Genomic DNA, 12,377 nt, shown 5'->3' with positions numbered 1-12,377 from the left:
CGAAGCCCACAGGGACAAGAGGATGCTCAACACTGTATATGTCACAGCATGCACGTTAGCAATTTGTCCAGCACACAGGCTGTTAAGAGACATCACTTACATATTGAATTATGCTGGTGATGTTGATGTGTATGAATCTCAGTTTGCCTGCATGTCATGAGACTGTTTATTACTTATGCTCCGAGGAACACACTTCAAGGTGGAGGAATTCTTATTATCACTTATTATCTACTGCACACGATCAGCCACATCACATTCTAATAATTTATTTTGCTCATACAGAAAGAGACATAAGTCTATATGGATGCCATTATATACTGTATGTAAAATATAGTTGAAAACATGCCATAGCCCTTTTTTTATGTTTTTCTCATCACATAGAGCCAGTTTAAAAAGTATTTATGTCTTTCCACTGCATAAAAAGCCCAGTTTTATGAAAAGACCATCTCTGTGAGAGTGTCCTAGAGTACATATATTTTTCACAGATTTTCACTGATAGCGTTTTTAAGTTAAATTGATTATTTTTGATCTGTAGGTGGGACGATCTGCCAGTTTTAAAGGAAGTACAGCTGAGGAGGCCCTGCAGTCCAGGACGGCTGCTCAGGCTGGAGGAAGTGGCAGCCTCCTGCGCTCAGGCAGAGGTCTGCGTCTGGGCCTGGGAGCTGTAACCAGGACGGCTACGGGCTCAGCCAAGGGCAGAGGACCCAGTCAAGGTCAGAGGTCAACACTGGTGTTCAGCCAGCCAGTCCAACCTGTCAGCCCAGCAACCAGTCAGAAAAGCCAAGATAACACAGGTGAGAGATTTCCTCACATTATGCTTCAGAGCAGGTTTATGTTTCCCTCACAGAAAGAATACCAGACGGGGATGGCCTCTTTTGAGCAACAGCATGTGTCAGATTTTATTTCAGCAACCTAAAACCCGACTCACTAGAGAGCTACCTGGCTTGAGATGAAGGCACCTCATTAAAATGCATTCTCTGAGATTCCCTTTGGCTGATCTGATTGGAGGGCTTTAAGAAAGAGATACTCTAAAGGGACTTTTTTTCTGCTCCAGAAGGCTGCCATCTACAAAACAAAATAAATAAATAAAAGCTTGCTTGCACTTTCTCCCCTCACACACAGCGAATTTCTAATTCAGATGATTCAGATACCACCTCTGACTGCTGAAATCAAATTACATTACAGCTCGGCTGTCGCTGGAATATCCAAGTATGAAATTTGCTCATCATTCTGCACACTGCTGGAAGGCTAGGCCATTTATCACCTGCATGCATATTTGATCTGCCCTCTTCCTGAGTGCGATAACCCGGACACACGGTAAAAATACACAGAGGCATATGAACCCTCGCAGATAACCCAAAACTGCACATACAGGATTGATCAGCACTTCGTTATGATGTGCCAGGCTTCCTTATCATAATCCCTATTAATACATACAGTATGTGTGGTGTCTCAGTGCCGCTTGGCCCTCTGGGAACTGCAGGCTTTGAAGTGCAAAGCAATTAACGTTTAAGTAACGTCAGTATGTTTCTGCTGGAATCATCTCTCATCCCTGCACTACACACACTGCATAAACACCAGTTAGAACATATGCTGTATATGTAGCATGTATCTGCCCTTGTGTTTATAGGTGATGTTATTATGGGATTTCTGTTGTTTTCAATATTATTATTATTGTTTTTTCACTCATTTTTGGAGAAATCTGAGCCATTACCCAATGAGCAATTTGTTTTTCCTTTGTTCTTTTCACCACTGTGAATAACAACTTCCCAGGCTTTTGTGAAGGGAAATCTTTCCATCTTGCATACACATATTATAGTAATTATACTCTATGGAGCAGTCAAAGCACTCTCACTACACACATAATTACCGTGTATGTTTTAAATGTGCTATTGTTATGATAATGAGGATGATCCACATACAGGACAGGACGTTTGTGATAAAACTACTGTAACTTCTGCATATCAAGGCTCTCGTGATCCTGCTGTCTCCACAGCAGTGAGGCCTTTGTGCTTTGCTCGAGAAGCTCTGCAGAGATTGCATTGCACTCAATTATTACATTTAATAACATGCAATTTAAGGCTTTGCAGTGAAAATCCATACAGGTTGTCACAAGTCACCTTGGGCTGAAATTAAAATTGGTTGGTCATTATAGTGCTTATCCCGGCAGCCTGTCCCATTGACTTTTGTGTGACCGATTACAATTATTTGTCTCACGTTAGGAGGCTCTTTCTGACAGTGGGAACCATCGGATGAAGATGCTTTCATATCTCAGGGGTCGTTGAGAAGTGGAAGGTAGTTTTTCAGACCTGAGCGGAAAGTGAAATGGTTTTATTTAAATCTTTGGAATAGCTAAAAGGAGAAAGCTGCAAGCACAGGGAAACAATCAAAGTTTATGATTCATGATTTCAAATCCACACTTTCCTAAATTTTAGCTGTATTTTTGGACTACGTGAGAGCTGCTTTGTCAGGTATAGCATATTTTGCAGGTGCACTTTGTCGAATAAGAAGGTGACAAATGCAAGACAAACACTCTAAGTTGTGGTTGGCAGGAATCTTGAAATGACAGAAAAAAGGCAGTATTTGGAAAAAAAAATCCTCCTCCTACACCTCTCCTGACTTTATCCGAAGTCCCTCACACCAGGCGACCACAGACACATGCACACGCTTCATATAGTAACCCAGTGTTCCCCATATATTAATTTATTTAATCAGTTGCATGCAGCACATTAGCTCAGTCTCTCCTCGCCTGCTGTCTCTCTGTATTTATCAGACCACAAATGAGACAAAAAATAGCAAGCAAATGTCATCCCACGGTCCCTTCACCTCTCTCCTCATTGCTCTGGTCTGTTTTCTTTTGAGGAAAGCAGTCCATAGCTCAGGAGACATACCCTCAGCTGCAGCTGTAGCCGTTCAAATTCGGCAAGTGCACATCCCCCTGAGTTGTGTCTAACTTGTGCAACAGCAGCAACAGAAAGTTTGCTGATCTGGTGGGGAGTCAAGGCTATCCGGTCCCTCGTAACTAGGTTTTTAAATGGCTAAATTCAGGTCCCTGCAACTGCTGACTGGGGAGTTTTCTCTGGAGCTGCTGCCCGTCGCCTTTTTTGGGGTGGTTGTTTTGCAGTATAGGCAGTTGTTGCCACTGGTGGAATAGCAATAACTGGTTCTCAGCTACTGAATCAGCCTCTCACTAAATGGACATGTGTGCACATCTGCATTTGTAGAATAACCAATGAAAATGATATGTGATGGAACAAGGTCTCTCATCAGGGTACAGATTTTCTAAGGCCTGAAAACAAAGCCAAGAGGTGGTGAAGAGGTATAGTGTTCCCTTAGTTAACTTGAATTCCAATATGCTCAAATTTTATACTGGGTTTTTTCTCAGTGCTAAAAAATAGAATATAGTGAAAAACAAAAAGAGAGAAGGACAGTCAAAGTCATATTAATAATTCCACCTCCTTCCTATTCCCTTTCAGATTGTTAGGAATAATGTGTACCTTCATTTAGCAGAGGCTTAGGTCCATGATATCAAGGCTGAAGATGTTTGTCAGCCTCACTTCACTCCCTCGTCTCTCAGAGGGGATGAACAAAGTGTTGGAGGGGCAGTAGGAAAATGAGGACATTTATCTTTAATGATCCTGACCTTCTCACTCAAGGGGAACGAGCTCCAATCTAATAAACAGAGCACAAGGCACACAGGCAGATATTGAGGAAGGAGGAAGGAGGTGATGAGTGCGAACAGCGGCACTGATGATGCTGGAGTGGAGTTACACTGGAGACTCTTCTGCCGCTTACTGTCCCACTTTGTCTTTCTCTACCAGCAGAGCTTGTATTCTCCCTTCCAGAGTTCTTTCTGTCTTGTAGTGATGCTGCTGTGGTTGCCCCGCAGCGTGTACTGGAGCACAGAGCTCTGCCAAATAGTTGAGGAAAGGAGGGCTGCCTACCTTATCTCAGCAGCCAGCAGGGGATAATGTTCCTCTTCTGACCAGGATGGGGCTTTTATCCAAGGCCTGCGGATTTTGCCCACTGCCCACTGTGTGTAAATGTGTGCAGCCTTGGTTGTTCATGCCTGCACATTTCATGTGTCTTGCTGTTGGAAACCATAGATTACCAGGAGGGAGGATTTCTCCCCATTGCTCACCAACAATAGCTGCCACTATGGAGCTATGATTACTTTTTTATCCTCTCTTTTTCTCTTTGATTCACGCTTGTCTTTCTCTTCCTCTCCATTTCTTCTATCTTTTAATCCACCTTTCATTTCCCCTTCTGGCCACAGCTTTCATACCACTAGATTGACTGCAATACCTATACTAACGAGGAGTTACTGATCATGTAATGAAATATAAACACAGGCAGACACTGTTATGTATTGGAAAGATTCATAATCTATGCCCTAAATTGTGGGTGTCATATCGAGCAGCATTACAGTGTTGGCATTAGAGAAACTGTTGGCCACCAGCCCAGTCTGCGAGCACGGCCGCAGCCAAAAGCAGCTGTTAGCAGGTTGTTGTGTATATTGTTATTACATTTGCTTGCTGTAGCAGTCGGAGTCATAACACAGAAAACTTCCTGGTGCCCACCGAGAGCTTAGTCAACACAGGATGATGAATGATTCACAGGGGAAATAAACATCACAGCTATTCTGAATCTAATGTGCTTTGTTGGTATGAGAGTGTTAATAAGTTTACAGTATTTACTCAAACACACACACACACACACATACACAATTTTACTTCTTGTGGCGCTGTCCGTTCAGCACCACATACTGCATCTTAAACAAAGTGAGCATAAATGCAGCCAATTATTACCAGATAAATTAAAATGCGGGAAAGGAGTAGATGCATTGTCTCTTGTTTTCTGCATACTGTATGCTGGGGCATCCTCAGAAATTTTTGGTGGCCAGATGGAGCCCCTGAAAATGTTAGGGTGACACACCAAAATCAAAAGCAATTGATTTTAAGTAACTGTGTTGCTGGGTAGTTGAAACTGTGTCAATATGAGAGTTAGGAATTGTCAGCAATTGTTCCTGAGTGGCTGTGGCCCCCCCGGCCACCACTTGGCAGGACCACTACTCCTTTTTACACAGAGATCAGGTGTTAGGGTCACTACCAAGTCCCTTCTTTGTGACGTCGTTGCATTTTTACATAGAACCAAACAATGGAGGCATCCTGCTGCTTCTGTGTGTGAGTTTCGACAGCATCGCGGCAACTTAGAACCAAAAACAAGAGGTGACAGACATGAGGTTAAGGACAACAGAGCCCTGTTAAATGATGGCTGTTCTTGTCCCCTTCACAGAGGTGAAGGAGCTCCTGAACCTCATTGTTTTCCCAATATGCAGACCTTCATCATCGCTGTTCTCTTTCTTTTAGTTGCAAACTGCTACTAGCTGTTATTTTAATCTCCGACAGTGGGTCGCACTCATAATGCATCATATATACGTATACATATATATATGTATACGTATATGTTTTGGCGCTCTTATTACTTCCCATGCCAGGTTAAAAGCAAGACAACTCCCTCCCCCCATTCTGTGATTATAGAACAGGCAGCAGAACAGTGCGATATTCCCAACTTGAACAGGCAGTGTAAAAGGGGCCCTTAGACTGTCTGGTTGCTGTTGTGTTATCAGTTCAGCTAAGGACACCCAATATAGACTTAACAGTATTTATGCTACATTATGAACAACTTTCTCTTTTTGAATAATTGATGTAAAAAAATCTACATGATTCTTCATTGTGCTTTTGTAACAGATGACCAGGTGTTCACCCATCATGCTCCTCCTCCTCCTGCTGCTCCAGCATCAGCATCAGCCCAGCCCCAGGCAGTGGCCTCCAGGTCTCTGCTTCCCAAAACGAGTCAGTCAGGCCTGCGCCCCCCAGGCTTCAGCTCCAGCCGTCTCCCTGCGGGCCGCCTTGCAGCATTTGGCTTCGTCAGGAGCTCCAGTGTGTCCTCGGTCTCCTCTGCCCACTCTGCTGACAGTACACAGAGTGACCCCTGCAGGACAGCTCACCGTAAGTCCACTAGTTACAATTCATTTAACACCAGTGCTGCCATTTGTGAGAATATACTGGTATCTATTTAATCTCAGTGGCTCTTTCACAATCACTACCTTTATCACTACATCATGAGTTATCATCACCATATTGTCTTCATTGCCCTCTTTTATGTATTCCCCTCATGAATATAGTTTGCATAAACAGCCCCCTCCCACGTTCATTATGTTACAGTTTGCTTTCCCTTCCTGTTCTCCACCCCACTCACAATTTATTCTTCACTCACCAGCTCCAGGTCAATAACAACTGTAGAGCTGCAACATTTTCTATAGCCTAGCCCACTGTGTGTTGAATCATTGATTTGTTTGTGCATGTGTCACACATGATTGACCCAAATAGGAGTGCTAATGTTAGTATATTAAAATCATTTTGACATTGTTACTAATTGATTTGCTTCAGGGTCTTGAGATTCATGAATATAGGGTGATGACACAGTGTGAAGTTGGTGTAATATTACAGACCAGAAGGCAGGGTGGCTGATATTTGGGACTTTATTAAATATAATGGGTAAATCCACAATTTAATTCAACTGTTATAATTATTTAATCCATATGCATTGAGTCATGACACGTGCCCCATTTGAAAACTCCGCTTGTTACCACTTTTTGGTCTTAAATGTATGTGAAAACCATAACAGTGCACATGATGTCACTCCCCAGACTCATCAGTAATTTAAGAGCCCCTAACTAGGTCTGTGCTACAGATCCAGTCAGCATTAGCAGAGACAACAGTACAGTATGAATCGTTTTAATTCTCCCATTCTCCCTCTCGTAGAGAGCTGGAGCTGTACTTACAGTTGTGATTTCAGTGCTGCTTGTCAGGCTGGTTTGTTAGTTGGCTGAAGTTTTGCAGTAGCTGCATGTGTTTTTAATGTGACCTACATAGGGAGTGCTTGCTCTTCCTCTCCCAGTTACAGTTGACGTAAGCACCTCTATTCTCACGCACGTCAGGCCCCCTGTTATGTCATCGCTCCTTTTTCTCGTCCCCCTCTTTTGTGCTCATACTTTTTTCATCTCTCCTTTCTCTCTCCCATTGGCTGGAAATGAATACAAAGTGTGTGGTAATGTGGGGGAGGCACCTTTTCAGCTACTGTGGAACAGGGAAAAGAAGAGTCTCCTCTGGGTCCCCAGAGCAGAATGTACTTATTTTATTTTTAAGTGGCATAAATGTGGAGATTTTCACTTTTGAAAAGCTTGTCATATCTGTTTCAGGCATAGACATACATTTTATAACTCTGTTCTTAAGTGGTTTCTGCATGTTTTGGTAAATTCATTGTAGAAGAAAGCAAATCCATTAATTTGTTGTTTTTCCTCTTTAATAAGCTGAATATTTGGGGGATTTGGGCTGTTGATCAGACAAAGCAAGTCACGTGAAGACTGGAGGCTGGAGCTTTGGGAAATTGTGATGGGCACACTTACTCTATTATGATAAAACAATTTATCAGTTGGTCGAGTACGTAATCATTAGTCGCAGCCTTAGCATGCAAGAGAAGCAAATGCAACACTCCTCTTATTCTCTTGTCTCCTTATTCTTAGTTGTCTCTCTCTTTTTTAAATTTTTTCCCTACGTTCTCATACATGGACCAAGTCAGTCACACACAATGGCATGAATTTCCCCCACACTTGATTTTCCACCAGCTTGAATTTTAGAAAACAGTTCTTAAAAATGTTCTCCCAAATGTTAAACCCTTATTTCAAACAAGGTTTCAATAAATTGTAAAAGTTGTTGCACTATTACAACATACAGTTGCTCAAAGTGATACTTCCCTGCGGCATCTACCATATATCTGTACAGTCAAAATGTCAAGAGATCGGTGTATAGCAGCACAGTAATGAGCTGGGAAACACAGTTTCCATGGCGTTTGGGATCTTGTATGCCATCAACTGCTGCTTGCAGATATATATATTTTGATTTTTCTATTTTTGTTTTGGTTTGTTGTCCCAGACAAATGCAACTTCATCAACAGTATTGAATTTAGCCCTCCCTTTCCTCTGGGTAATAGCTTCATTTGTGCAGTACTTTTATAAATGAATTTCCTTGCAAATATCAATATCATGAATCAATGAAATGAGAATGTGCTGTACCAGTCTGGCCAGAGATTACAAAGTCACTCTCAGCAACGTTTATCAAACTTAATGTGACTCGTTATGCAGCTTATGCAACAAATGCATCCACTGGACATGAGAGATAAATATACACAGTACAACAGTGACTGCCAATAGCTGCCAATATTAATGTGCAGATTTACTTCAGTAATCTATCACCTATAGTCCAAACCTCCACAGGCATTTTGGCTGCTTTATAAATTTTACATCTGTAAATACACACACACACACACACACACACACACACACACACACACACACACATACACACACACACACACACACACAAGCTCACACAATCCGGGAACACCTGCTAGCAGAACGAAAAGACTAGAAGTTTTTAAAGTAGCGCCTGCAGCACAATGTTCCTCTTCCTGCTGCTGAACTGCTGCTGCTCCGAGCTTGGTGAGACCAAAATGGAATCAGGGATGATAGACATGAGAGGCAAAACATTAAGGGCCTTTGATGTTCATTTCCGTGTGTGTGTGTGTGTGTGTGTGTGTGTGTGTGTGTGTGTGTGTGTGTGTGTGTGTGTGTGACAGTCAGAGAGGCAGGAGGGGAGAGAGCAGGAACATTTACTTCCACCCTCGACTCTGTGTGGTGGTTGTGACCTTTAGCTGTGAGGCATTTGAACTCTCCACTCTATTTGAACCTTCCAGACTAAACTGGGCCTGACTGTAGATCTCTGTCTCTCTCAGTGTGTGAGCTTTAACCAGGTTGTCTGGTGTCTTTTTGTCTAACCCCTAGGAATAAAATAAGTGTAGAACAGACATTTAAATGTTTGTGATTGTAGTTACGGTTATAACACATGCCAGTGGGACCATAAGGTGTGTCACAATCACTTAAGCAGTGGTTCCCAGATCGTGGGTCGTGGTCCGAAAGTGGGTAGCCGATCCATTCAGAATGGACTCCAAGTGACTCGCAAACATGCCAAATTGGTAAAAAACACTTTATTATGAAGTACGGTGAAATTCCGGTATAGACCTTTTATCTTCCTGCTATAGAGTGAGTAAATAATAGACAGCTACTTAACAGAGAAAGCAAATTAGCTCACCGACATGGCCAAACGCAAGTCTGACACTGAATATATTAAAATGTGTGGACTTTGAATGAATGACTCAGGAAAGGTTGGGAAACACTGCACTAGAGAACTCTGTTTAGGCCTACTGTACACACTTAGCTGGCTTTTCCTTTTATCTGTCTTTTTATGACTATCATGTTGTCTTATAATTCATATAATTCATGTAGCCTTACAATTGATCATCCTAAGTATCTGTGTATCATTACAGAGCCAACAGTCAAAACTCACTGACATCTGACCTTAGAGACATGTATAACACAGCTAATTATGAACAAAGATTGTGATGCTTTTACTTACCAAAAGATATATGAAGCCATTAAATCCAGTAATCTTGCATGCTTCATACTACTCCACTGCTTGTTTGGTCATTACAGCAAAACCTCACCTAAGTGAGTTCGTGACCTGCTGCAAGTCGGTTTATACAAAAGTTAGCAAGCTAGCTGCTACAATGGTCACACTTCTTTGCAATGGCAAAGGTACATGTTGATTTGGATTGGGAATGTCCACTTTTCTCTCATATGGTCTAACCTTTTTATTTGAAAGGTGATTCAGTTGTCATAGTATATATTTATATTGTTCCCTGCAAAACCATTACTGTGTATGAAACGGGTCAGGAGCGTTAAAAGCGAAGTTTGTATACTGCGTGATGATGAAATGCTGAGGGTTTGTTTTTATGCCTGTTTTGTTTTGTTTTTGTCTTGGGGGCAATTTATTAAAGCTGAAACAAACAGGGGTGACATTTTGTTCAAAGTTTAGCTGTTCCCTGATTTGAATTTTAGATATTGTCAATTTTATCCCGAAATAATTGCATTTTGAAATCCCCATGTAGCCAAAGGCACTGTGTGCAGTGTCGGGGCATGTTTCTGAGTGATTGCACAAACCAATTTGTAGACTGATGTTATGCTTCGCAGTACCAATGGGGACAGAAAAGTTAAGTGTGAGTGGTAAACAATCTTCAGTTTCTAATTTCCAAAGGCTCTTCCTGTTTAATCTGCATTTATTTGTGCATGCAGGTGAGTGTATGGAATCACGAGAAGTGTAATGAGTGTTTCCTGATTTTCCTCTACCACTTGGGGATCTTTGCACCCTCTTACTGCGCTCCAACTCAGATCAAAGAGGAGATAGATTGACAGAGCTCTCAAACACACTTCCATCAAGGATGCTGGGGGAGCCGCAGCAACTCAGTACCTCCCTCTGTAACAGAGAGAAGAAAGACTGGGCTCAGTTTCTCATTTTCCCCATTGATCAGCAAGCAAAACAGACTCCATTAGGGCTCCGGATGATAGGAGAAATCATTAAGGAATAGAGCAATGGGGAGGAAAGGATTGCCGGGCTCCAGTAAAGTGGGTTAAAGGAAGGATCTCTGGAGTTTAAACTCCCCACTGTCGTAGCTAGTCAACCTGCTCTGATCAATGAGTAACATGCAGGTGAGTGCATGTGTAAATATGTTTCTGTGGAGAGGCAGAGGAAAACTACTTGGATTGGGAGAATGTGCTATAGGCCTTAGTTTAGAACCACAATGTTTAAGGGTTGAGTCACCAAAAATTACTCATACAATTTCTGCCTCCAACCCAGTAACATGGAGCGATGGAATTGTGTTTGTGATGCTCACAGCCTTAAAAAAAAGAAGAAAAAAAACCCAACAGCACAATGTCTTCCCAGACACAATGTCTCAGTTACTCTGGCTAATCCACTAAACAGATTGTGAAAAGCTCCCGTAGAGACTATTTCTGTGGTAGAAAGTAGTTCCAATAAAAAGTGTTGACAGCTTGTTCTGTTGATTTCCAATGCTGTGATCACCACAAACAAAATTCCATTCAACTACGCTGTATTGAGATGGAGGTAGAAATGTCAATGTGTACTTGTATCTAAAAACTATCTGCATGGCTAGTTACCACTAGAGTTTTGTAAGAAAATAATATATATAATGATATTGTTGTTGATATATTATTGTAAAGTGAAAACTGTAGCCTTCAAGAAACGCTGTACATTAATTGGAGTGAAACTAAGCAATGAAAGCCCTGAATGGCAAGGTAAAAAAATCCCAGCAGTTTTGACTAAAACCTAAGTTTATCTCATATGTGCGAGACTAGTTAACAGCCTAATCTATCCTAAAAGTTTATTTTGTATGTAGGAGATAACAAGATCATATCTTTTATGTATGGAATAAACTTTGGCTTTAGCCAACATGGCCCACAATTAACAGCCTAATTTAGCCTAAAAGTTTATGTCATTTATTAGATAATATCACCTAGGTAGGAAATAGCGACTTTATCTAAAGGATAATGCCATGTGGAAGATAAAATTAGGTTTTGGCCAAAAATGTTTGCATTTTTTTTAACTTGCTGTTCTGGGCTGTGGTTTCTTAGATTACTTTATAGTTATCTAACCCTGAAGATTATATCACATAGGTGATATCTACTACCTAGAAGATATTATCTTGTATGTTGAAATTAATGTTTAGGCTAAACTAGGCTATTAATTGATCCCATACATATGAGATAAACTTACGTTTTGGCCAATATAGCCCAGATTTTTTATACCTTGCCTTTCAGGGCTTTCATACTATCACAGATACAGGTAACAAAAATGGAAATTACTTACACACCCTCACACTCAGGTAACCAAGGTGACATTTAGCTGAACTGGTCTGGCCTTGATTGATTCTGATTGCCTGTTTGCATACAAGTATGCAAGCAATCGTGTGTGTGCTTGTCTGATGTCTGGAGGGGCTATAGGTTACTCTAAATGACACTGATTAGCCATTAACCCAATCCCCCCTTTAGCCCAGTCACTGCCATCCCCTGTATCCCCTGTGGTGTTTCAGAGGTGTATGTGTATGTGCATGTGCATCCATGCTTGTAAGAAATCTAGGGGGAATGCATTTTTAATTCCACTGTGATTGACAGGCTCCATTACATAGCTGAGAGGAGAATCCAGCAGGAGGAGGCTGATGAAGCTTGTGCCTTTAAGCCACGATGACTCCATGATGGAAACTCAATCGCCAAAACAAACTTTGTATTATTAGAGCATTATCACCTCTATCCATCTTCTCTATCGGTGAAAATCAAATGAGCGGAAAGGAAAATTGAGCAGACAGCTGACAGGAGAAGAAGAGCCAAAGGGGGATTCAGTGAT

General features: G+C 41.6%; 1 protein-coding gene across 1 annotated transcript in view; it reads left to right on the top strand.

The window, feature by feature from the left end:
* The window catches only part of mtus2a (microtubule associated tumor suppressor candidate 2a), a 47,154-nt gene that overhangs the window by 15,696 nt on the left and 19,081 nt on the right, over positions 1 to 12,377 (top strand). The window contains exons 3-4 of the mRNA XM_042498575.1: positions 536 to 794; positions 5,751 to 6,011. Coding sequence (XP_042354509.1) covers positions 536 to 794; positions 5,751 to 6,011 — 520 coding nt within the window. The remainder of the gene's footprint in view (positions 1 to 535; positions 795 to 5,750; positions 6,012 to 12,377) is intronic.

Source organism: Plectropomus leopardus, chromosome 13 (genome assembly GCF_008729295.1).
Source record: "Plectropomus leopardus isolate mb chromosome 13, YSFRI_Pleo_2.0, whole genome shotgun sequence".
Taxonomy (NCBI): domain Eukaryota; kingdom Metazoa; phylum Chordata; class Actinopteri; order Perciformes; family Serranidae; genus Plectropomus; species Plectropomus leopardus.
The sequence above is the reverse complement of the archived record's forward strand: the minus strand, read 5'-3'. Positions and strand labels throughout refer to the sequence as shown.